Source organism: Tasmannia lanceolata, unplaced genomic scaffold, assembly GCF_043159265.1.
Source record: "Tasmannia lanceolata isolate RefF3 unplaced genomic scaffold, GAP_Taslan_0.1 ptg000020l, whole genome shotgun sequence".
Classification (NCBI taxonomy): domain Eukaryota; kingdom Viridiplantae; phylum Streptophyta; class Magnoliopsida; order Canellales; family Winteraceae; genus Tasmannia; species Tasmannia lanceolata.
In genome coordinates, this window is record NW_027518697.1 from 20,152,727 (window position 1) to 20,179,699 (window position 26,973).

The 26,973-nt window shown below is 41.5% G+C and overlaps 1 protein-coding gene across 1 annotated transcript in view; it reads left to right on the forward strand.

Moving 5' to 3' along the window:
• The first annotated feature begins 235 nt into the window (after nt 1–235).
• LOC143854682 (TLD-domain containing nucleolar protein) overlaps nt 236–26,973 on the forward strand; it is a 32,197-nt gene continuing 5,459 nt past the window's right edge. Inside the window, exons 1-3 of the mRNA XM_077364763.1 lie at nt 236–600; nt 692–1,297; nt 4,203–4,393. Coding sequence (XP_077220878.1) covers nt 439–600; nt 692–1,297; nt 4,203–4,393 — 959 coding nt within the window. The 5' untranslated portion in view covers nt 236–438. The remainder of the gene's footprint in view (nt 601–691; nt 1,298–4,202; nt 4,394–26,973) is intronic.

Here is a 26,973-nt window from a genome sequence, read left to right on the forward strand (position 1 = left end):
GCTGCGGGTGTAGCTCGAGCAATCCATCCATAGCCAATGAGTTTCGGCACTTGGATATTGTGCCCAGCCCCCAGAGCCAATCCTTTTCCCAAAGTCATTATGGCGACCTCTCTTCCTTACATTGTTGATCAACCAAAGGTCGTTCACCTTGTGGACGTGATGTGGTTATGAGTTATGACTACAACCCAAATGCAACGGGCTGTATACACCCAATTAATGTAGGCCCTAGTGCATGCACCATGAACACCGTATAAAATATCTTCACTAGTGTACATGAAATGGGATTTCGCGCAATACACTTGGCATTCGGTTGTATATGCAAGAGAGACGTGTCTTACCAATGAGAAGTTGAGAACTATGTAATTCGTTCCCTCTCTCGTCTTCTATTTTCTACAAACAGTTGCAGAGAGACACAGCGAAGAAGAAGAAGAAGAAATAATGGGAGCTTCCTCATCTACAGAGCACAATGCTTCTCAATCTCAAGAACAAAATGAGCTCGAGTCTCTTGCAACTTCTACTGGATCTCTCACCATGCTACAAAACGCCTTTTCCAAGCTCTCCAATCCCCACACCAAATCCATTCCTCTCAAATCCCTCCAGGTAAACTACAAATCTCTCTCTCTTCTCAAAACCCTAATCTCGTCTCCTTTACTTCATCATTCTCACATTCTTTCACTTGCTTCATTTTCAGGGCTGCTTCTCTTTAACCCTCAAAACCCTAGAACCCGAAACATCCCCAATCCCCAAACCCTTTTTAGAACTTTTACCTAATCTCGGCCCCGCAATCATCGATCTGCTTTTCAATCAAGTAGAGGGAGTGAATTGGCTTGAGTTCTTGAAAGATTACATTAGGGTTTGTGGAAGGATGCCCTTGTCTGGTTCTCTTAATCTTTTGCTTAAATTATACGCAACAATTAGGGCAAAATCGGGCGTTCCTTCGAAGCTGGAATTCGAATCCGATTCTGATGACGGTAAGATTAGTGGGTCTTTAATGGCTAAGGATTTGCTTATGATTTTATGGTTGTGTTGGATTATGTCTCAGAATTCGAAGATTTTGAAATTGGGTAAGGAAAATGTTGGGCTGGTTCTTCCAGATATAGATCATTTGGTATTTTCGGCCCTCGAATTTTGTGAAGTGGGTGATGGATTGAATATTAGGGAATGTGATATTTTTGGATTGGAGAATCAGATTTCTGCACAGAAGGTTCATATGTGGGCACTGACAACAGTCCCTGGCCTTGGTAATTGTTTTACCCAGTATGTCAATGATAGACTACAAAACTGTGCAACTTTGGAGGTATATTATTTCATCCTCTGTAGCTTAATAGATTTATTGGTTTTCATGTAGTCTATTATGAAATTCTATTTGGCGTGGTGTTATTATGTCCCCACTGCCTGCATTTTTTTTTGTTTTGAAAAGTAACAATTTTATCAAAGGAAATGATATTACCACAACCTTGTTTTACTAATTGCACGAATGGATTTTGTATTTTGTCAAAACATGGTTGTGCTGATAACATTTCCATTTTATTAATCGTAAATAATCGTATTATATGACGGGGGCAAGGCGTCCCACTGGTGTAATAGCAACTGCATAATCCATCAAGATATAAGGGACAGACTGCAAACTACAGACTATATAATATATTATGAAGTATAGAGTTATAAACTACAAACAATATAAAGTTACAAACTACAAGCAATGACAGTAAATTTAGTTATGTTACAAACTACAAACAATGACAACAGATTTAGATAAGTAATCTTTTCAATACCTCATCGTACTGCAAAAAGGCTGATAATCATCATCTTCATTGCTATACTCTCTTCTATACTCATATAGGTATCCTCCATAAGGACCATACCCATAACCTCTGGGGAAAATGAACTAATAAGATTTACCATATCCATGACCTCCAGGGAAGATGAAATAATAAGCTTCAACTTCAAGGTATTGACCACTTTTCCTGTAGTTGTTCCTTACACGGTGGCTTGGCACATTTGAAAGGAAAGGAAATCATCATATTTTTAAAAGGCATTGTAATCTGATTGAAAAGATAACCACAGAGATAAGATTTGATCTAATTCTTAAAAACTCGTTGACATGACAAGGCACTCGCCCTCGACCGAGTCGACAAGGATTTTTCTTGGCTGTGTTCCGCGTCGCACCACATCCGCATTCCGCGTTTTGCCCTACAGAGTCAATAAAAACTCCTTTGACTCTCCTGAGTTATGACCGCGTCAACCACATTCTTGGCTGCCTCCGTGTCGAGTCGACAAGGATTTTTCTTGGCAGTGTTTCGCGTCACATCCGCGTTTTTAAACACGGATCTAATCTGTTGGACAAGGGTGATCACAGGATCAGTTCTTTACATCTTTACCTATGGTCGATGTGATTTGGAACTGGAAAACAATCATCTTTGGTAGAACGATCCACCCAAAGAGATGCATCCACCTCAAGGTTGCTTTCTATTAGACTTTGGGGGTAGCTTAAGAGGGAACCCTAGTCCAGCCGAAGTGGGACAAGCGTTTAGGAACCACAGAGGAGAAGTACTCAATATATATTTTGGGGACCAGCAGCTGTGTGCGATTCAAATGAAGCGGAAGCAAGAACCCTCCTTATGGGGCTTCATATCTATGTGGATTTGATATGAGAGATTTTAGTTTCCTACAATTCTTCATCGACTAGTTGGGAGGGACAGTGTAGAGGCAATCCTAGTCCAACGGGAGAACAATCTAGCAGAAGTAATTAAAGTAGATTTGGGATGACATTAGTGTGACTCAAACGAAGCGGAGGAAAGATCATTCCATACGGGGCTTCGTAGCTTTGCGGAATTGATATGAGGTATTTAGGAAGGAGCCATCTAAGAGAAATAATCAAAATATATTTGGGAGAGGTGGTTAGAAACCATCTAGGAGAAGCAATCAAAACTTAGTATATTTGGGACCAAGAGGTGAGTGTGATTCAAACTAAGTCAAAGCAAGTTCACTCCTTCGGGGCTTTCTCTATTTGAGGAATTGATATGAAGGGGTGATTTCAGTTTTTTACAGTTCTTAATGGATTGGAGAGAGTTAGTTTTCAGTTTCTTACAGAATATTTTCAGTTTTGTGAGGGCACGAGTGGGTGGAAGGGAGGGAAGATTTTCAGTTTCTTACATTTTATAATTTGCTGTGTTAGAGGTGGAGCAGGCACTACTTTAACCAATGCTTCTTTTCTCTTTGGAATTTGGTATCATGTTTTGTATTCTACTAGAAGTAGAATGCATCAATTATAAACGAAAAACAGTCCATGGAGACAGAATGCTGGTACAACTGATATTAGTGTCCTCAGCAATGTCACTGATCTGCATAGTTGGAGATTTGCAGGGAAATTGAAGGAAATCTTCTGCACATCTAATTAGAATAGGCTTGTAGATGTCCCTTGTTTATGGTGTCTGCAGACATGTTGATGTCTTCGCATAGTTTCCCTCCCTTTTTTTTTCTAAATCTGAGTAGAATAGTTCATTCAATAGTAGGATGCCTATTTACCTAGCATATTATGCTAGGTAAATAATTATTTTATTATTTATTGGTGGTGCTTAAACTTTTGTTAGAAACGATGTTTGGATGAAGTAGAGAAGTTGCATGTTTTGATTTTTAATTTTTTTATTCATTGGCATGAGAATATTAAAAATAAATTGGCTGTACTCATGGTTTTAAATTTTCATCGAAACCAATACGAAACAACCGGAATGTTTTCGTTTCCATCCCCGCCGAAACGATACTGAAACCGTAACACATACCGAAACTAAAACCGTAGGTGCATTAGTGGTATACTATACGAGTACGTGTTACATAATTAGTTTATTATGCATTGCATGTGAACTGTGATGTGTGCATTTTGTAAAAATATTTACATGAATTACATGCGAAATGTGGTATGTACTAAATTTTCCGACATGCACATGTCACTATGTGTTCGATGTTATTAAACCATTATGGTTAGTGGTCTTGCTTATGTGATGGTTTCTAAGCATTTATTTGTGCTAATTCTAGTATTTCTTGGAGTTTCATCTTAAAATTTTATCATTTGCATAAGTCTCCCCACGTTTCTGTGGCAACCAGAACCGAAACCAAAACCAAAACCAAAACCAAATTAAACTTAGATGTACTCTGTTATTTACTATTCAGTGAAACTTCTAATATCTGTTGAATGTGATCAGGATCCTAACTTGGACTCTCCTATTTTATCACTTAGTGGCACTTCCTCTTTGGAGATACATGGTAAATGTCTCTTAACATGTGGAAGGGCTTGGGCTCTATCTCTTACTATGAGAAATGGCTCTACTGAAGAACTTTTAAAGGTTTGCTTTGCTGGACAAGGCATTGGAACATCTGAAAACCTTCTTTATAGGTTCGTCATCCTATTCTTAATCTTGTGCAACTTTAAGTTTTTCTTTGTTTCACAAGTTGTGGCACTGCATTTCAGAGTGGTATTTGGCCTTGAAATTTCTGTTCTGTGTTTATGCTTTCTTGCTCCATTTTATATCAGCTTGTGACTCCAATTTGCATGCTATTACTTGGATAAAGAAAGTATCCTTGGGGTTGATTTTTTTGAAACTTTTTCTTGTTATCTTTTTGTAATTGTGCATTGTAGTGGAAAATAAAACTTTGGTACTAGGTTCCAGAAGATAATAATAGTCTGGATATATAAACATGCAAATTCATCATAGTCTGCATATATAAGCATGCTAGTAATTTGTTTCTTGTTGTAAAAGGAACAATGTCGGTTTTAGGTATCCTAGTCAAGGTTGTGTTGGTGGTTGAGAAAGTATGGAAATAACTTCGTGGATCCCTGGTGAAGTTCATTCGTAAATTTTAAGAACCACATCTTGGATGCACATGCTCGTTATTGTTAAATGTTAATCTTGAATATATAAAAGAGAAGATGAAGGAGAAATCACTATGAGTGGAAGGAGCCGTTGGATATTTTCTTGTTGACCTTAAATGGCTGACTGAACCGTGTTTGGGATTTTTTGAATGCGATTTCTTTCTGATGGATCCAAAATAAATAGATATCTTGTGTCATCAATGGATGGAAATAGGAGATTTCCCCTTATTATTGGCAGATTCCGTCTCTATCCATTCCTACCCTTTGATCTATCTGGAAAGATCAGGCCATCTATCAATTGATTTCAAAGTAGCATGTTCATTTCGCTTTCCGTTCATTTCTATCATGCCATAATAGCCACAATAATAAGAAGCAGGCGAAGCAGCCAGAAGCGTTGCCTTCGCACTCTTGAATTCATATATATGAGAAAAGGGTTCCTGTGCTCGAGCGCAGATAAGCTTATCTGCGCAGAAACAGGGGTGGGCCACATTTGGGAGGGGGATCCAAAACATTCATTTGATGGGCCCTTTCATGGATAGGGTGCCCACCAAAAATCAGCTCCATTGGATCACCATAGGGTGTCCATTTGTGGGGTGAAAAATGGGCAGATTTGTGGACAAACAAACAGTATCTGTCCATTATCTCCCCCACAAATGGACACCCTAAGATGGTTTAAATGGAGCTGATTTTTGGTACACCCCCCATCCATGATGGGGCCTGTCAAATGAATGCTTCCCAATGTGGCCCCACCCCCTGTTTCCAGCTGGAACCCTTCTCTCTCTCTCTCTCTATATATATATATATATATATATATATATATATATATATATATATATAGGGGAAACTGTTCGTGAGCTTGAGCTCATATAAGCTTATATGAGCTAGAGTGCCCAAACACATGGGTCCCACATTTTTTGTGGTGATCCGAACCATTCATTTGCAAGGCCCCATCATAGATAGAGTGTGTACAAAAAATCAGGTCCATTGGATCATCCTAACCCCTCCAAAAGTGGAGGACAAAAATGGGCAGATTTGTCGACAAACAGTGTCTGTCCATTTTCCCCTCCACTTTTGGATGGGTTAGGATGATCCTAGGACCTGAGGTACACACCCTATCTATGTAAAGGCCTTCCAAATGAATGCTTTGGATCACCCCAAAAAATGTGGGACTCATGTGATTGTGGCACTCTAGCTCATATAAGCTATATGAGCTCAAGCTCACAAACAGTTTTCCCATATATATATATATATATATATATATATATATATATATATATATATATATATATATATATATATATATATACGAGGAAATGAAGTATGTGCAGCTGCACAAATAAGCTATTTGTGGATGGGATCCAAAGCATAGGGGGGGGCCTAATTTTTTTGGGGATCCAAAGCATTCATTTGGAAGGCCCTCCCATGGATAGGATGTGTACCAAAAATCAGCCCTATAGGATCATCCTAACCCAATCAAAGTTGGTGGGGAAAACAGACACTTGAATCCCCCAAAAAATGATCCAATAGGGATGTCTTTGGATCCCATGCACATATAGCTTATCTGTGCAGCTGCACATACTTTATTCTCTCTGTCTCTCTCTCTCTCTCTCTATATATATATATATATATATATATATATATATATATATATATGATTCCCTCAAGTTGAGATGTTCCTTAGAACATTATCAGCTGTCTGACTACCTGATATGATGAGCTATAGCCGGTCCTTTCGTATGCTCATCTGCTACTTGATCGCGACTTGTGACAAAGCATGGATAAATGTTGTCATTCGCCACCTTTTCTAGAATAAAAAATATAATTGCATACAATGTGATGGTGCTTTGATTGTTGAAATATATTGCATGCGAGTTCTATTCTTGCAACAAGTGCCTAAACCTAAACCACTTCAGCAACAGTAGCTGCCAATGCCTGTGATTCTAAACCTAAACCACTTGAGCACAACTTAGTGTTTTGTTTCTTACTATGAGAAAGAAAACAGCTATCAGCTGTGATCAGCAATATAGTCACTGGTCATCATATATCGGGGCCTCTTGCCCAATCTGTATGTTTACCCCTCAATATTCATTTTTAAAATTTTTTTTAATCAAGAACTAAAACTTAGTAATGGAAGAAAAATATGCACTAGGGTATCTACTGCATCATTTGTGTTGGAATATGTAACTTGCCTAAGGGCATTTAGGACTTTGTACATTCCTTTATGTTTTAGTATAAAGATATGAGTCAGGGGGAGATTACCCTAACTCATTCATTCCTCTCTCTCTAAACTCTCGGTTAACATGGTTCAAAGTCTTAGGGTTTTCTGATCCGAAGGGTTCTCTATCAGCTTCCATCTTCTCCGCCACCCCCTCCCCTCCTGCCGCGAAACCCTAAACCCAACTTCGGCCAAAGTTTCATCCGAGGTACACTGGCATGCTGTCTTTTTCCTCATGAAAAAGGAGTCGTTCCCTCTGAGTCGAAGGTAGCAGGCCCTCCCTCCCACCATCTTCTCCTTCCCCGCGCATAACTCCTGGTCCACCCCCTTGCAGCAACCCCACCCTCATTTTCTACCCACGGCGGGATTTTTTTTTCCAGCAAAAACTTTTTTCAGGATAGAGGATTTGCATTTCCAGGTCTACGTTTCTCCTCGCCTCCGAGTTTTTTTTTTCCAGCCCTCAATTCCTAGGTTTGCTGGTAAGCCCCACACCCTAAGTTTTTCAACCCACATCATTTTTCCTCCTCTTCCTTTTATCCCTTGGTAAACCGCACCACTCTTTTCTCCCTGTTATTATGTGTTAGATCTTCATCTCCTATCCTACTTTGATTCTTGTTTGTCTTTGCGGCTCCCCTCTGTGCCCCATGGCTTCCCTCTTGTTAAGCTCCGTCGATGCCCGTCATTCTTGGAGCCGCGTCTAGCTTTCTTGGCGTATCCTAGTTTTTCCACCTATTCCGTTATCTCCTGTTATTCGTCTTGGTTTGAATTGTCTGGAGGAGGTGCTTGACAATCCTTCCACAAGAGTGGCTCCTGGTGTTCGTCCGACACCCTCTTTGGCGTCTTCTTCGTCATCATCTCTCTCTGTGGATGGATCACTCCCACAGATCACTACTGTTAAGTTGGATGGGGCAAACTACGTTACTTGGAAAGCAGCCGTCGAGAAGTATCTTATTGCCCGTGGGAAAGCCCACGTCATTCGTCGTGATCCTCCTCCTACGACGGATCCCACCTTTGATCGATGGGAACAGGAGGATGCTCTTGTTTGTACCCTTCTGTGGCAGAGTATGGCCCCTCACGTCTCTAGGCCCTTGATGCTTTTGCCTACTGCGAAACGGATCTGGGATCAGGTTACTCTTCTTTACTCTGGTGTGGCAAACATTAGTCAGATCTGCTCTACCTATTCTGAGTGGGTGCGTTTCCGCCGTGTTGATCTTCCTCTTGCCACCCATTACAGCCAATTCGTTGGCCTCTGTCAGCAGCTTGATGTTTACATGCCGCTTACCACAGATCTCACAGAGGCTGCCCGTCAGAGGGATCAGATCCGCGTTGTGCAGTACCTTGAGAGTTTGGGTCCAGAGTACATGCATCTTCGTCAGCAGAGCAGATTATCGGTTCTGGCGCTATTCCTTCCCTTACTGAGGTTTACTCCCGCGTCCAGCAGTGCTCTCCTGGTGATCCAGTGATATCTGTCCCTATTGATGGTTCTGCTCTCGCGACCTATGATGGCACCCACCTCGTGGTGGTGGTCGTTCTGGTGGTGGCCGTGGCCGTTCTTTTTGCACTCACTGTCAGCGCGAGGGACATTATATTGACCATTGCTATACCCTGCATCCCGAGCTTCGTCAGGCACGCTCGGCTCACATGGGTGCTACTACTACTTCTGCTTCAGATTGCGCTCCCTCTGCTTCTGTTCCTGCACCAGCTGATTCCACCTATACATTATCCCGTGCCGATTATGAGGAGTTCCAGCGTCTGCGGCTCAGTTCTCGTCCTCCCTCTGCAGGTTTCGCCCAACCAGGTAGTTCACGCACTACCCTTCTATCTAGCTCAGGGTCATGGATCATTGACTCTGGCGCATCCAATCACCTGACTGGTAACTCTTCTCAGCTTCATTCTTTTCGCTCTTTCTCGTCTCCCTCTCAGTCAATCACCCTTGCTGATGGGTCCACTACACCTATCACTGGTGTTGGTCATATCTCCCCTCATCCTGCTCTTACCTTATCTTCTGTTTTATGTGTACCAAAATCACCATTTAGTTTACTTTCAGTTAGCCAAATTACTAAATCTCTTCACTGTTCTGTCTCATTTTTCCCATCTTACTGTTTGTTTCAGGATCTCTCGACTGGGAAGACGATTGGAACGGGTCGTGAGGTAGATGGACTCTATCGTTTTGACTGCCGGTCGCCTACTGTCTTACATAGCTCTGTGGATACATTTCGGTGGCATTGTCGCCTGGGGCATCCTTCACTTCAGCGGCTGCAACAGACTTCTCTAGTTCCCGGACCTTTTTCTAGTTTTCAGTGCGAGTCCTGTGAACTCGGGAAGCACCGTTGTGTGTCGTTTCCATCCCGGATCATTAGTCGAGTGTCTAGTTCATTTGAATTAGTCCATTCTGATGTATGGAGACCCTCTAGGGTTGCGTCTAGTACTGGCTTTCGGTATTTTATTGTGTTTATTGATGACTTCTCACGCATGACCTGGTTATATTTACTGAAGAGTCGATTTGACGCGTTCTTTGCTTTTTGCACATTTCATTCTGAAATTAAGAATCAATATAATTGCAATATTAAATGTCTTCGTACTGACAATGCTAGAGAATACTTTTCTGATACTAATGGCTTTCAATCCTATCTCTCCCAACATGGGATTTTACATCAGTCTTCATGTGCGTACACCTCTCAACAGAATGGTGTTGATGAGAGGAAACTTCGTTATTTGCTTGAAGTAGGTCGCACTCTTCTTTTTCAGATGAGTGTTCCTAAGGCATACTGGAGTGATGCCCTTCTCACGGCGTGTTTCTTAGCAAATCACCTTTCTTCCTCCGTCTTAGAGGGTGCCTTTTTTTTCGAGATTTTATCTCCTGGTAAGGAACAGTTTCCTCTGACACCTCGTATATTTGGATGCGTTTGTTTTGTTCATCACCTTGGACCTGGCCGTGACAAACTCGATCCCCGGTCTGAGCGTTGTGTCTTTCTGGGGTATTCCTATACACAGAAAGGCTATCGTTGCTATAGCCCTCGTCTGCGTCGCTGGTTTGTCTCAACCGATGTTACGTTCTTTGAGTCTGAGGTATTCTTCCAACATGGCGCGGCATCTTTCACCCATTCTCTTGAGTCCGAGGTCTCGCTTCCCTTACCAGATCTACCTGCTTCTCTTCCGTCATCTCCTATTTCCGTGCGGCCAGCTTCTGCAGCTTCTACTTCTTCTGCCACGTTGGAGAAGCCAGCTCCACCTAAAATTACACAGCAGTATCAGCAGCGTCAAGTTACAGATAGGTCTCTTCTACCTCCTCTTGCACAATCATCGTCTGAGCCGATGATCCCTCTCTCCCGCTCTCAGGTATCTTCTCTTCCGCCTTCCTCTATTGTTTCTGATTCTCCTATTGCATCTCGTACGAGATCCCGTTCCACCGCATATCCTATTTCAAATTTTGTTTCTTATAAGCTCACCAGTATCTTTCAGAGCTTTGTTTCCTCCTTGTCTTCTATGTCTTTACCACAGTCAGTGGCTGAGGCTCTTGACCATCCTGGCTGGCGTGATGCTATGAACCTAGAAATGGGCGCTCTTCATAGAAATGATACATGGGATCTGGTTTCCCTACCCGCTGGTGCCCGTCCTGTTGGTTGTCGGTGGGTTTTCTCCATCAAATAACTCCCTAATGGTATTGTCGAGCACTTAAAAGCATGGTTAGTCGCGAAATGATACACTCAGACTTTTGGTGTTGACTACACTGAGACCTTCAGTCCAGTTGCGAAAATTCCCTCTGTCCGTGTGTTCCTATCTCTTGCTGTTAATCATAGCTGGCCCTTTCATCAGCTGGATGTGAATAATGCCTTTCTCCATGGCGACCTGACTGAGGAGGTGTATATGGAGCAACCACCAGGGTTTGTTGCTCAGGGGGAGACTTCCTCCTACGTGTGTCGCCTACGCAAGTCACTCTATGGCCTCAAACAATCTCCGCGTGCGTGGTTTGGGAGATTCAGTGAGGCAGTCATGCGCTTTGGCATGAAACAATGCGCAGTGGATCACTCAGTCTTCAGTTATCACTCTTCATCTGGGTGTATTTTGTTGATAGTTTATGTGGATGACATAATCATCACAGGGAGCAATTCACAAGGTATACAACGTTTGAAAACCTTCTTGCAAAATGAATTCTCTACTAAGGATTTGGGTCAGCTCAGGTATTTCTTGGGGATAGAGGTTGCTCGTTTTTCCAGAGGCTTGTTCCTATCACAGAGAAAGTATGTCTTGGACTTGCTAAAAGAAACAGGCAATCTTGGAGTTAAACCAGCTTCTGCACCCATGGATCCTAATGTGAAACTCGTTCCAGAAGGAGAGTTGTTGGAGGATCCTGGCAGGTATCGCAGGCTTGTTGGTAAACTTATATATCTCACGGTTACTCGGCCAGATATTTCATATGCTGTTGGAGTTGTCAGTCAGTATATGAGCTCTCCACGTACTTCTCACTGGGCTGCGGTGACACAGATTCTCAAGTATTTGAAAGGGCCTCCAGGGAAGGGATTGATGTGCAAAAGACATGGCCATATGAAAGTTGAAGGCTTCTCTGATGCAGATTGGGCTGGATCCCCAGTAGATAGACGGTCCACCACTGGGTATTTTACATTTGTAGGTGGCAATCTTGTTTCATGGAAGAGTAAAAAGCAGGATGTTATAGCTAAGTCCAGTGCAGAGGTTGAATACAGGGCAATGGCACAGACAAGCACAGAACTTATTTGGCTACGTTCACTTCTTTCTGAAATTGGCTTTATTTCATCTTCTCCTTCGCAGCTTTATTGTGACAACAAAGCTGCAATATACATTGCCAACAATCCAGTCTTCCATGAGCGCACCAAACATATTGAAGTGGATTGTCATTTTATCCGTCAAAGAATCCAGAAAAGAGAGATTTGCACTGTGTTTACTCGGTCATGGGACCAATTAGCTGATATGTTTACAGAGTCCTTAAATAAGTCAAAATTGAGTGATATATGTAACAAGCTAATGTATGATATCTACATTCCAGCTTGAGGGGGAGTGTTGGAATATGGAACTTGCCTAAGGGCATTTAGGACTTTGTACATTCCTTTATGTTTTAGTATAAAGATATGAGTCAGGGGGAGATTACCCTAACTCATTCATTCCTCTCTCTCTAAACTCTCGGTTAACAATTTGCAATCCTAAGAACATGAGAAAAAGATACATCCAGGTCTCCACATCCATCTATAATTTTGTTGATAATGGCTAATCACCAAGGCCTCCATTTTTTCTAGTGACTCACCTGATTGTTCTTTTAGTTGCCTTCCATCCAAAATTTTCTTCCCAACTCCCTTTTGCATAACTAATCCTTGTTAAGAGAGCTCTAACCTCTGCCCCATCCACACAATAACCCCAATGCCAAGAACAACGGATACAAGGATGATAATCCGGTATGCGAGCGCAAACGGATCGTGGCACTCAGCGGAGACAGCGCATGTGACGAACCAGAAGACATTGAAGAAGATTGGGTTTAGATTTTAGAATGAAGAATGGGAGATTTTCAAAACAAAAGAAAAAAGAATGAAGAATGGGATCAAGGTGTAGACAAGTTTGGTGTAATTCCCTAATGACCAGGGAAGGAAGTGGACAAAAAAGCCGTTTAGAACCAAAGTGATTCCAAGCAATGTTTCAAAACACAGATGCGGGTCAAAAAATGCGGCCAAAGCAAATCTCAGTCGACTCGGCACGACGGGTCGGGTACTCAGTTGAAGCCGCTGAGTCTCTGGTTGATGTGTGAAATCCCAAAGGGCAACAACCAAGAGGGGGGTGAATTGGTGTTTTCAAAATTTTCTATTTGACAAGCTAGGGCAACTGAGTTTGACCTAATTAGTTCTAACCTTTGTTCAAGTTATATTAAAAATAAAAGGGAAAGAGATTACCAACACCATAAGAGAGAGGAGGAAGAGTAAGGAGACCACACGATGATTTATAGTGGTTCGGTCACAACTTGACCTACTCCACTACCCAAGTACTTCGCCTTTCCTTGGGATTTTCTCCACTATGGTGAGATTCCTTGACGCCGTCTCATAAAGCGTATACACATTCACTACTTCAACAAGGGGACACACCCTTGTATTACAAATCCACCTCCAAAGATGTTTTTCGTTGCACTCCGGCCTTGAATCAAGACACTCCTCTTTGCAATCTCAAATGCACATGAAAGAAAGATAAGGAAAAATGGAGAACACTCAAGCCTCTTATAGGCGTATACAACTCTCAAAGCTCACAAAACTCCCAATGATTGAAATTAAAAGCGTAGGGAGAACCTCTTGGTAAGAAGTGAATGCAAGTTCAAATGCTCAAGAGATTTGAAGAAGAATCCTTTTGACTTTTAAGAGAAAGCTCTAAGTTTGATTTTCAAATATTCAAAAGGGTGGTAATGAGGGTCTTTGTTGGGGTTTAAATAGCCCTAGTTCATTTGGGAAGAACCAAGGGCAAAACTGTAATAAAACTGGGTGGTTGCACCTACCCACTGCATACCCCAACGGCTAATTCGCGATACCGTCGCGGTCGACCGAGCCACGGCGGTCGCCCTTATCGGGCGCCTTTTTTATTTTCAAAATCCTTATTGTCGCTGTTGACCGAGGTCAATGCGGTCGCCCGCAGAAGACTAACTGTTGAAAAATATTTTGGCTTGAAAAGGCTTATGCGGTTGATTGGACCCTCGCGGTCACCCGCCATGGGCAAACTGTTTCTAAAGAATTATTTTGCTTTAAAACGTTCTGCGGTCGACCGAGGGGGTCGCGGTCGATCTCCAATACCCATCTGGATGTTTTCTGGATTTCCAGAAACGATTCCGCGGTAGACCGTATTGTCCCGGTCGACCAGCCCGAAAAATTTCGAGATGCCCTGGAATTCCAGGTTCCATCCCGCGGTTGCCCAAATACATTAATGCACTTAGAAAAATGGTTTTAAAGATGATTTGAAAACATCAAAACATGCAAACACAAAATGCCAAGAGGACTCCCATGCATTTTAAAAACTATAACCTTTGGTCTTCTTGATCTTCAATTTTGTTGGGCGCTTGCATGATCTTCTCCTTGTCTTGAGATAGTCTTTGAACATGTTCTTGAACTTGTGGGTCTCTTGATTCTTCAATACACCATACGGCTTGAAGGGAAGCCACAAAGACTTGACTTCAAGACTAGCCCTTGTTTTTCTTGCTCCAAGTGTTGACATGAATGAACCTTGTCTTAATCACAACACTAAAGCAACCATTAGCAAACTACCATCAATTTGGGTTTGTTGATCATCAAAATAAGAGAGGGATGTACCATTGGGCTTACATTCTCCCCCTTTTTGATGATGACAAACCTAAATTGATTATGGGGTTGGAGGCTCCTCCTTAATAAAACATTTATATACATTTTGCCTCCCCCTCAATATATGTTTATCATACATATGAAGATTAAAAGATGTATGACACAATTTAGAATAAATGACAATGAGTCCACGATAAGCATAGGTAGAGCTGACATGGTGACTAGGGAAATCATATGCATGGAACACAAAAGTGTGAGAGCAAATAAGTGAGAGCACACATGCATACATAAGGAATTTACCATTCTTCTGCCCCTTTCGTCACATCAAAAAGATTGAGGATAAAACAAGTGAAATCCTCCCCCCCCCCCCTTATTTTTTTTTGTTCCCCCTTTTTTTGTAGAATACATGCCTAGATACAAGCATGACCATGCTTTCCATAACACACAAGCATTTAAATATATTAAATATATGTATATGCATGCCAGTTCAAAATTCTTTTACCTGTTGAAGTGACCAAATATTCAAACCACTCCTAAGATCACAAAATCTCTCTTCACTTAGGAGTTTGGTGAATATGTCAGCAAGTTGAGCATCAATGTGAATGTACTCAATTGATGTTACCTTTCTGTGAATGATGTCTAAGAAAATGATGTCTTATCTCTATATGCTTTGTCCTTGAGTGTTGAATAGGGTTCTTGGTTAAATTGATAGCACTAGTGTTATCACAATGGATTAGAACACACTTAAAGTTCAGACAATAGTCTTCCAAGGTATTTTTCATCCAAAGGACTTGTGCACAACAAGTTCCTGCAGCAATCTATTCGGCCTCTGTAGTGGATAAGGCGACCGAGTTTTGCTTCTTACTAAGCCAAGAAACAAGGGATCTACCTAGGAACTGACAAGTGCCGCTTGTACTTTTTCGATCCACTCTACATCCGGCAAAGTCAGCATCCGAATACCCTACTAGGTTTAAATCATTGAAATTTTCATACCATAAACCTAGGCTAGGAGTCCTCTTGAGATATTTGAATATTCTCTTGACAACTCTCAAATGGGATCCCTTACGGTTTGACTGAAATCTAGCACATAAACAAAAGCTAAACATGATGTCCGGTCGGCTAGCAGTCAAATATAGTAGACTCCCTATCATACCCTTATATTTATTTTGATCAATAATGGACCAAGATCATCTTTGCTTAGTTTGGTGGAAGTACTTATAAGAGTATGCTTTGTTGGAGAGCTATCAATCCCAAACTTTTTAAGTAATTTTCTTGTATATTTTTCTTGATTAATGAATATGCCATTTTTTAATTGATGAATTTGTAGACGTAGGAAATATTTGAGTTCTCCCATCATGCTCATTTTAAATTCATCTTGCATGCATTGAGCAAACTCTTTACACATACTCTCATTTGTTGCTCCAAAAATGATGTCATCAACATATACTTGTACAATGAGTATGTCACTTTCTTGACGTTTGATGAAAAGGGTTTTATCTACCTTACCCATATCAAAGCCCTTGTCTAATAAGAATGAACTAAGCCTATCATACAAAGCTCTACGAGCTTGCTTTAATCCATACAAGGCTTTTTCCAATTTATAGACATGGTTAGGGAATTTGAAATCTTCAAATCCCGGAGGTTGTTCAACATAAACTTCCTCTATTATGTATCCATTTAGAAATGCACTCTTGACATCCATTTGATATAGCTTGAATCCTTTATGGCAAGCAAATGCAAGAAGCATCCTAATAGCCTTTAAGCGGGCTACGGGTGCAAAGGTTCCATCATAGTTGATTCCTTCTTCTTGATTGTAACCTTGGGCTACCAATCGAGCTTTGTTCCTTTGAATCTCCCCTTGTTCATCCAACTTATTTCTATAGACCCATCTAGTGCCAATCACAGGATGGTCTCTAGGTCTTGGAACTAATTTTCAAATTTTATTTCTTTTGAATTGATTTAGCTCCTCTTGCATGGCAATAATCCAAAAATCATCTTTCTCCGCCTCATCTATACTCTTAGGCTCTATATGTGACAAGAATGCAGCAAACTCACACACATTTTCTATACTGAACCTTGTTTTGACTCCTTGAGAGGTATCACCGATGAATTGGGTACTTGGGTGATCGGATAGAATCCGTTTTCCTTTCCCTTGATCATCAACCTCTTTAGGAGGACTTTCTAGCTCTAGTGTCTCTCTAAGGTTTCGCTAATATTATCAACATGCACTTCATTTTCAATTTCGTTTTGGTTTGTGTTTCGGGGGGTAAACTCCTAATCTTCATTATCATGTGATCTTTTTATTTCTTCACTATGTTCATCAAATTTCACATGGATGACTTCTTCAACACATAGTGTTCTTCTATTGAATACTCTATATGATTTACTTCTAGTGGAGTATCCAAGGAAAATACCGTCATCGAATTTGGCATCAAATTTGTGAAGGTTATCTTTTATATTCAAGATATAACACTTACATCCAAACACCTTAAAATATTTAAGATTAGGCTTTCTATCATTCCAAAGCTCATAAGGTGTTTTGTGAGTGTGAGGCCTAATCATGACTCTATTAATAACATAGCAAGCCGTGTTAACGGCTTCCGCCCAAAAGATTCTAGGCACATTTTTGTCATGAAGCATAGACCTAGCCATTTCCTGAAGAACCCTATTTTTCCTCTCCACTACACCATTTTGTTGTGGGGTTCTAGGTTTTGAAAAATTATGATCAATTTCATGTTCTTTGCAATATGAACTAAAGTGAATGCTTTCAAATTCGGTTGCATGATCACTCCTAATTTTTGAAATCTTGCAACCTTTTTCAACTTGTAATCAGCATAAAGTATAAAAATTTTCAAACGTTTCATCTTTGGATGCAAGAAAACAAACCCAAGTAAATCGGGAAAAACCATCAACAATCACAAACACATCTTCTACCATTAAGAGTACATGTTTTTATGGGACCAAACAAATCCATATGCAATAATTGTAATGGTCTAGAAGTAGATATGATATGCTTGGGTTTAAATGAATATTTGTGTTGTTTACCAAGTTGACAACCTCTACATACAATATCATTCTCATATTTCAACTTGGGTAAACCTTTCACAATTTCTTTTGAAGCAAGCCTCGACATTAGATCCATATTCGCATGTCCTAGCCTTTTGTGCCAAATCCATGAATTGTCTTCCGCAGAGGAAAGACATTTTACGTCTTGGTCATCTAGCTCTTCTAGGACCAATGAATATAGGCTTCCGTCTCTAGCCGCTGCAAATTTGATTTTGCTCTCATTTTCTTTCTTAACTATGCACTTGTTGTTTTTAAACAAAACTTCACAATTAACATCGCATAGTTGGCTAATACTTAACAAATTTTGATGTAGGCTTTCAACAGGAAAAATATTTTTTATACGAAGACCTTTGAATTTAATAGTACCTTCCCCAATGATTTTCCCTTTGCCATTGTCTCCAAAGATGACAACATGTCCTTGATTTCCCATGACAATGATTGAGAATTTGGTGGGTTCTCCGATCATGTGCCTTAAGCATCCACTGTCCAGGTATCATCTATCCGTTGTGGCTTGAGCTCAAGCACCCCTACAAAAAAGGATTTAAGTCTTGCCCTTAGGTACCCAAGCTATGTTGGGTCCTCCATTGTTAGTATCAATAAACTTATCCTTTCTTACCTAGACAAGGTTAGATGATTTTCTCAATCTACATTGATAATTATAATGTCCTAATTTTCCACACTAATAACATGTAGGAGAGAAAGTGTTAAACTTCTTGTACGGGGTTTTGGACTTAACAAACTTGGTTTTATGAGCAACCTTCTTTTGGGAATCTTGGTAACCAAGACCTTGCTTCTCAATAGAAACCTTGCTTGCTAAAAATCTTATCAAGTTTGTCCTTTCCACATGCATGTCTAAGAACAAGTTTATCATTTTCATATTTAAGTTTCTTGTTCTCATCACATATTTCTTCAATATCAATATACAATTTTTCATTTTCTTCTTTTAAATGATCAAGCTTACACTTCAAGTTTTCATATTTTCCTTTAAGCAGAGTGTTTTCCATACTTAGCTCTCTCTCACTGTCATCTTCACTTTCCACCCTGGCTTTGAAAGCCAATTCCTTCTTCCTTCTTTCCTTTTCTTTTGCTTTCCCTCTTATTCATCTTCATGTCATGAGTGATGAGGTTACCCATGAGGTCATTTAGTTCAAGGTATCCAAGTCTTTTGATTGCTCTACTGCCGTGATCATTGGATCTCATGAGTCAGGGAAACATCTTAGGAGCCTTTGGACTAGTTCATAATTTGTATATGTTTTTCCTAAAGCATTCAACTCATTTACAATATTAGTAAACCTTGTGAAATTGTTGGAGATAGATTCTTCTTCATGCATCTCAAAAGCTTCAAAATCACTAATAAGCATATTTACTTTAGATTTCTTTACTTGAGTTGTCTCTTCCTGGGTTGTCTCAAGTGAGGTCCAAATTTTCCTTGCCGTCTTACAAGTCGAGACTCTATTGAATTCCTCAAGAGAAAAGCACAAAATAGTAGTGTTACTCCCTTGGCATCCAATGTAGAATTTCTTTTGTTGGCGGGACTCCATTCCTTCCTATCAGTTGTGGGTTCAATGTACCCATCTTGGACTAACTCCCAAATTTCAAAATCTATGGATTTTAAATAAAAGGCCATTCTAATTTTTCAATACCCGTAGTTTAGTCCATTAAAATACGGAGGTCTATTTGAGGCATGACCCACAAGATACCCCGAGGGAGCTACCGGAGGAGGAAGGGGATTAGAAGAGGATGGAGGAGGATCGGTTGCCATGAATCTTTCTCTTGTAGATTTTGGGATCTAAAATCTCTATAAGAGCCTTTAGCTCTGATACCAAGTGAAATCGAAATCCCAAAGGGCAACAAGGGGGGTGAATTGGTGTTTTCAAAGTTTTCTATTTGAAAAGCTAGGGCAAGTGAGTTTGGCCTCATTAGTTCTAACCCTTGTTCAAGTTATATTAAAAATAAAAGGGAAAGAGATTACCAACACCATAAGAGGAGGAAGAGTAAGGAGACTACGATGATTTATAGTGGTTCGGTCACAACTTGACCTACTCCACTACCCAAGTACTTCGCCTTTCCTTGGGATTTTCTTCACTATGGTGAGACTCCTTGATGCTGTCTCACAAAGCGTATACACTTTCACCACTTCAACAAGGGGACACACCCTTGTAATACAAATCCACCTTCAAAGATGTTCTTCTTTGTTGCACTCCGGCCTTGAAGCAATAAACTCCTCTTTGCAATCTCAAATACACATGAAAGAAAGAATAAGGAAAAATGAAGAACACTCAAGCCTCTTATAGGCGTATACAACTCTCAAAGCTCACAAGACTCCAAATGATTGAAATTAAAAGCTTAGGGAGAACCTCTTGGAATGCAAGTTTAAATGCTCAAGAGATTTGAAGAAGAATCCTTTTGATTTTCAAGAGAAAGCTCTAAGTTTGATTTTCAAATATTCAAAAGGGTGGTAATGAGGGTCTTTGTTGGGGTTTAAATAGCCCTCGTTCATTTGGGAAGAACCAAGGGCAAAACTGTAATAAAACTGGGTGGTTGCACCGACCCACTGCATACCCCAACAACTAATTCGCGATACCTTCGCGGTAGACCGAGCCACGGCGGTCGCCCGCCCTTATCGGGCGCCTTTTTTATTTTTAAAATCTTTATCGCCGCGGTTGACCGAGGTCAATGCGGTCGCCCGCAGAGGGCTAACTAATTGTTGAAAAATATTTTGGCTTGAAAAAGGCTTATGCGGTCGACCGGACCCTCGCGGTGGCTCGCCATGGGCAAACTGTTTCTGAAGAATTATTTTGCCCTTAAAACATTCCGCGGTCGACCGAGGGGGTTGCGGTCGACCTCTAATACCCATCTGGAAGTTTTCTGGATTTCCAGAAACGATTCCGCGGCAGACCGTATTGTCCCGGTCGACCGGCCCGATAAATTTCGAGATGCCTTGGAATTCCAGGTTCCATCCCGTGGTCGCCCGGTCGACCGGCCCACTGTTAAAAATCTAGTTTTAAAATATTTGTTTGAGGGACTTTGGGCCATGGTCTTTGGGCTTTAATCATGTGTTTTCAAATACATTAATGCACTTAGAAAAATGGTTTTAAAGATGATTTGAAAACATCAAAACATGCAAACACAAAATGCCAAGAGGACTCCCATGCATTCTAAAAACTATAACCTCGGGTCTTCTTGATCTTCAATCTTGTTGGGTGCTTGCATGATCATCTCCTTGTCTTGAGATAGTCTTTGAACATGTTCTTGCACTTGTGGTTCCCTTGATTCTTCAATACACCATACGGGTTGAAGGGAAACCACCAAGACTTGACTTCAAGACTAGCCCTTGTTTTTCTTGCTCCAAGTGTTGACATGAATGAACCTTGTCTTAATCACAACACTAAAGCAACAATTAGCAAACTACCATCAATTTGGGTTTGTTGATCATCAAAAAAAAAGCGAGGGATGTACCCTTGGGCTTACAATGTGGTCATAACTCGGGAGAGTCAAAGGGGTTTTAATTGACTTTGCTGGGCAAACATGGGCAAAATGCAAACTCAGACAAGAATGTGACCAAGGTAAAAGGGAGTCGCCATGGATGAGTTAACGGCGACGCAGGGGAGTTTTGAAACTATGATTCCAACGGTCCAAATCAAATCCTTCAAGAAAGACGAAGAAGAGAAGGATTCAGATTGAGAGATGACAAGTTCCTAGAGGGGTTCCTTGATGTGGGAGGAGGTAGAATTGTCATTGATGAAGAAGGTGATTTTGTAGAAGGTGGGTTTCTATGGACGGTGGAGATGCCGAAATGCAAGGGTGTAGAGAGAGAGAGAGAGAGAGAGAGAGAGAGAGAGAGAGAGAGATGTTGGTTGTAAAGGCAAAAGGTGCCGTCGTTGATGGATGAAAAGATGGTTAGAGAAAGTATGAAAAGTTCTCGAATATAAAGAGTTTTAGGTGATATAGATTGTGTGAAATAAAAGTGGTGTGTAGGTGGATAAGGGGGCTGAATTTGTCTATAAATTAGGGTGATTTGTCGACCCTATGATGCTTATTTTTCAGTTTGTTTATTTTATATTTTTATTTTTTTGCTATATTTTCAGCACTCAATTTTATCATTCCTGGTATTATTCCTCTTCAGTTCATGCACTTGTTGCTTGGCTTCTTCATATGCTGGTGCCGAAAGATATCTGTGAGTTTGATTTCTATTTGGCTGGAAATTTGTTTTCTGGAAATCTTCAGGATCTGAAATCTTGCATCCCTGAAATTTCAGATTGCTTCTAGCTTGGACTTCATAACCTTGGATATACATTGTGGATTATGGTCCGACACTATAAAGTTTTCAGGATCTGAAATTTTGTGTCCCTGAAATTTCACACTCCGTTTAATCGGGACTCCATAATCTCAGGTATACATGGCCTAAGATTATGTTCAAACACTTGATAAAATTTTCTGGATATGAAATTTTGCATCCTCTGAATTTTACTGATGCTGTTCAGACACTGATTTTTTGGTATTCTGAACTTTTCCATAACTATGAAAATTGTTTTTGAAGAAGACTGAAAGTCAACAATCTGACATACTTCTCTTATATCACTGATCAACACCTTTGTTAAAAAGATAAAAATCTTAAAAGATGCTTTTAATAAATAGATAATCTGATCATGGTTTGACCAAAGGCAATGGACTAAACGCATGGTGGTCCAACACAATCGATTACTCCCCAAAAATTATAAACCAGTTGGTCCTTCATGTAGCTTAACTAAATGCTGTCAAACAGCCCAATAACACTATTTTTTTTTAATTCACCAATTTTATCGATATTTCATATGGCTTTTTTGCAGTTTTTAATAAATATATTATAATATAATTGTACATCCAAACACAGCCTTAGCTTTTGGTGAAAATTTCCTTGTAAGATGATGTTTATCATGAGCACTAAAGACCAATTTCTAATTTTAACCTTGTTGAGAGAGGTAGAGAAAAGAGAGAAGTAAAGAGTGAGAGAAAAGATTGAGTTAGGGTTCTCCCCCTCACTCATGTAATATAAATAATAAAGAGTGAAGTACAAAGACAAGTATGCCCTTGGGCATTACAATAAAGACCTAAAGACCTAAAGACCTGTTAATACTCTCCCTCAAGCTGGAATGTAGATATCTAACATTCCTAGCTTGTTACAATTATCAACTAACTTAGCTCTACTTAGAGGCTTCGTGAACATGTCTGCTAATTGATCTGTAGATCTGGTAAACACGGGAGATATGTAGCCTCGCTGAATCAATTCTCTAATAAAATGACAATCCACTTCAATATGTTTGGTCCTCTCATGGAAGACTGGATTCGTGGCAATGTAAATGACGGATTTGTTGTCACAGTATAACCGAGCTGGAGAAGAAGAAGAAGGAAGAAATCCAATCTCTGAAAGTAAGGAACGTAGCCACATGAGTTCCCCACTCGTATGAGACATAGCTCTATATTCTGCCTCGGCACTGGATTTAGACACGACATCTTGTTTCTTACTTCTCCATGAAACAAGATTACCTCCAATAAAGGTGCAATATCCTGTAGTAGACTGCCTATCAGCCGGAGATCCTGCCCAGTCTGAATCAGTGTATCCTTCAATTCTCTGGTGCCCATGCCTCTGAAATAACAACCCTTTACCTGGCGAACTCTTCAGATATCTCAATATCTGAAGTACAGCAGCCCAGTGTGAAGTGCGAGGTGAGCTCATATGCTGGCTAACAACGCTAACTGCAAAGGTAATATCTGGACGTGTAACAGTAAGATAAATGAGCTTACCCACTAACCGTCTGTATCGCCCTGGATCTTCTAACAGGAGTCCCTCCTTAGGGAGTAATTTCATATTCTGGTCCATAGTAGTTGAGGCAGGCTTGACTCCCAAACAACCTGTTTCATCAAGAAGATTCAGAACATACTTCCTCTGTGAGAGGTAAATACCCCTAGTCGAATAGGCAACCTCAATGCCCAGGAAATACCGAAGACGACCTAAATCCTTAGTAGAGAACTTTGTCTAAAGGAAGGATTTGAGCCTCTGAATGCCACCTGTATCGCTACCAGTGATAATGATATCATCGACATATACTATCAACAGAACACAACCAGCCTGAGACTGAAAACTGAAGACGGAGTGATCAACTGCGCACTGCTTCATGCCAAAGCGAATAAGTGTAGCACTGAACTTCCCAAACCAGGCTCTCGGAGATTGTTTGAGACCATAAATGGATTTCCTCAAACGGCAAACAAGAGAAGATCTCTCCCCCTGAGCAACATATCCAGGAGGTTGCTCCATATAAACCTCTTCCTCCAAATCACCATGAAGAAAGGCATTCTTTACATCCAACTGATGAAGATGCCAGCCATGATTCACAGCAAGGGATAGCAGGACACGGACAGAAGGAATTTTCGCAACTGGTGAAAAAGTCTCGCCATAATCAATCCCATATGTCTTCGTGTACCCTTTGGCAACAAGTCGAGCCTTAAGGCGCTCAACTGTGCCATCAGGAAGGTGCTTGACTGCATAAACCCAGCGACAACCAACGGGGCGAGCACCATATGGTAGAGGGACCAAATCCCATGTCTGATTGGCTTGAAGGGCCTGCATCTCAAGATCCATAGCCGCCCGCCAGCCTTGATGATCAAGTGCCTCCTGTAGAGTCTTAGGTAGAGAAATAGAGGACAAAGACGAAACAAAACTACGAAATACAGGCGTGAGAAAGTCATAAGACACAAAAGAGGAAATGGGATGAGCAGTACTGCGAGACTGAGTGCGAGAGGCAATGGGAGAGTCAAAATGTACCTCAGAAGTGGGATCTCCGGCTGAGATGATGATGGCTCGAGCGGGGCTGAATGAGCAACATATTTGGTCCGACGCTTATACTGCTTCAATGGTGGAGGTAGAGGGACTGCACAAGGCGCTGACATCGGCATAACAGTAGAATCAACTGTAGGAGAGGAACTGGACACTAGAGGTGTAGAAACAGGGATGGGATCAGGAAGAACCGGATGAGGAAGAACATGAGTATGCGAGGAATCCTCCTGAAGTGTAGAGGGGGAGGGATCCAACGAGATGGACGGACTAAAAAATGACTGAGTCTCAAAGAATGTAACATCCGCCGAGACAAAGGATCGTCGCAGGTGAAGGCTATAGCAACGATAACCCTTTTGGGTCCAAGAGTAACCTAGAAAGATACACCGTTCGGCCCGAGGATCCAACTTATCTAATCCTGACCCAAGAATGTGGACAAAACAGAGACAGCCAAAAACTCGAGGTGTAAGAGGGAAAGGGTTAGAGGTAGGACGGAGAATCGAGAACGGAGAGGTGCCACCAAGGACCGAAGAGGGAAGCCTATTCGCCAGGTAGCATGCTGTGAGTACAGCATCAGCCCAATAGGTCTTAGGGACCCGTATCTGAAAGAGTAGTGTCCGGGCCCCATCTAACAAGGAGCGAAGCTTCCTCTCAGCCACTCCATTTTGCTGAGAGGTATGAGCACATGAGGAGTGATGAAGAATGCCTCGCGAAGAGAGGAATTCTTGAAAACCATTTGAGTAAGAGAAATATTCCTTTGCATTGTCAGTGTGAAGACATTGGATAACACATGAGAATTGATTACTAACTTCAGCATAGAAATCACGAAACACAGAAAAAACTTTAGAACGATCTTTTATTAAATAAGTCCATGTCATACGTGAATAGTCATCAATAAAGACCACAAAATAGCGAAATCCAAATAAAGAGGTAGTCCTCACAGGACCCAATACATCAGAATGAACAAGAGCAAAAGGGTGTGACGTCCGACTAACAGTCCTAGAGGAAAATGGCACACGATGATGCTTCCCAAGTTCACAGGCCTCACACTGAAAAGACCTAACAGATGAAGAAGGAAAGAAGGGAATCCTGCGTAAACGCTCCATAGATGGGTGACTTAGACGGCAGTGCCACTGGTATGCATCGACCGAGCCATGTAGAATCGGATGGGACGGAGTGCAGTCGAGACGATAAAGGCCATCCACCTTACGGCCCGAGCCAATCGTTCTCCCAGTCGAGAGATCCTGAAAAAGACAATATGAAGGAAAAAATGAGATAGAACAATGAAGATGCTTTGTTAATTGACTAACAGAAAGTAAACTAAAAGGTGACTTAGGGACACAGAGCACAGATGATAATGTAATGCCTGGTGAAGGGGAACAACTGCCAACACCAGTGATAGGAGAGGTACTCCCATCAGCAAGAGTAATAGAACGTGAAACAACATGATGAAAATCATGTAAAGATGACTGGGTACCTGTCATGTGATGAGATGCTCCTGAATCAATAATCCATGAGCTAGAACTAGAGAGGAACGAAGCAGGAGAACTACCTGGCTGAACAAGACCAGCAGTAGGAGGGCGGCTGGCAGACCTGAAACGCTGTAGCTCATCATAGTTGGCACGAGAGACGACCATCTGATCGGTCGGAGTAGCCAGTGGTGTCTGTGAGGGGCTGTCAATAGGAGCAAGCGAATCTGGAAGGGCAAGATGTGCAGTACGGCCCTGACGAGGATATGGAGTGTGACGCAGCTCAGGATGGAGATCAAAGCATGTCTCATGATAGTGACCCTCATGCCTACAATGAGTACAATAGGGCCGAGCTCGACCTCCACGGCCACCCTCTCGGCCGCCGCCATGTCCGCCTCGGCTAGTATCGCGACCACGACTGCGACCAAAAATGTCTCCTCCTCGGGAAGGGCGGTCAGCGGCTCCATAAGCAGCAGTAGTCGAGACATCCACGGGAGTAGGAACAGTAATGCCAAGTGTACACTGCTGAGCTCGTAAAAATACCTCCTGAAGAGTGGGTACAGTACCAGACCCAAGGATGTGTTGTCGAAGATGAGTGAACTCTGGTCCAAGACCCTCAAGGAAATGAACAACACGGAGCTGATCCCGCTGTCTGGCTGCCGTGGTAAGATCAGTGGTGAGAGGCATAAGAGCATCCAGCTGTTGGCAATAGGAGACAAACTGTCTGTAGTAATCATGGACTGTAGAATCACCGCGCCTGTGACCCATCCAGCGCGAATAAGTGTCACAGAGATGGGCGACATTCCCCTCACCAGAATATAATGCCACAGTGTGCTCCCATACCTTTTTTGCAGTAGGGAGATCCATCATTGTGCTAGCAATGGCAGGGGTCATACTCTGCCATAGAAGTGTACGAACAAGGGCATCATCTACATCCCAATCATCAAAGGTAGGGTCAGTCTCAGGAGGGGGATCACGACGAATAATAGAAATCTTTCGTCGGGTCTTCAGATATGTCTTCACAGCAATCTCCCAAGTCAAATAGTTGGATCCATCAAGACGGGAAGTGGTAATCGGTGGGAATGACGCATCCATCGAAGACAAAGACGACGATGCAGCTTGACGCGGCTGGGAACTAGTAGCCATAGCTGGAGTACGAGTAGTAGGGTCCTCAATATGAGGGGTATCTTCCATAAGAGACCGGGAAGAAGACTAAGGAGGACCAACAACGAGCAAGTAGAGAC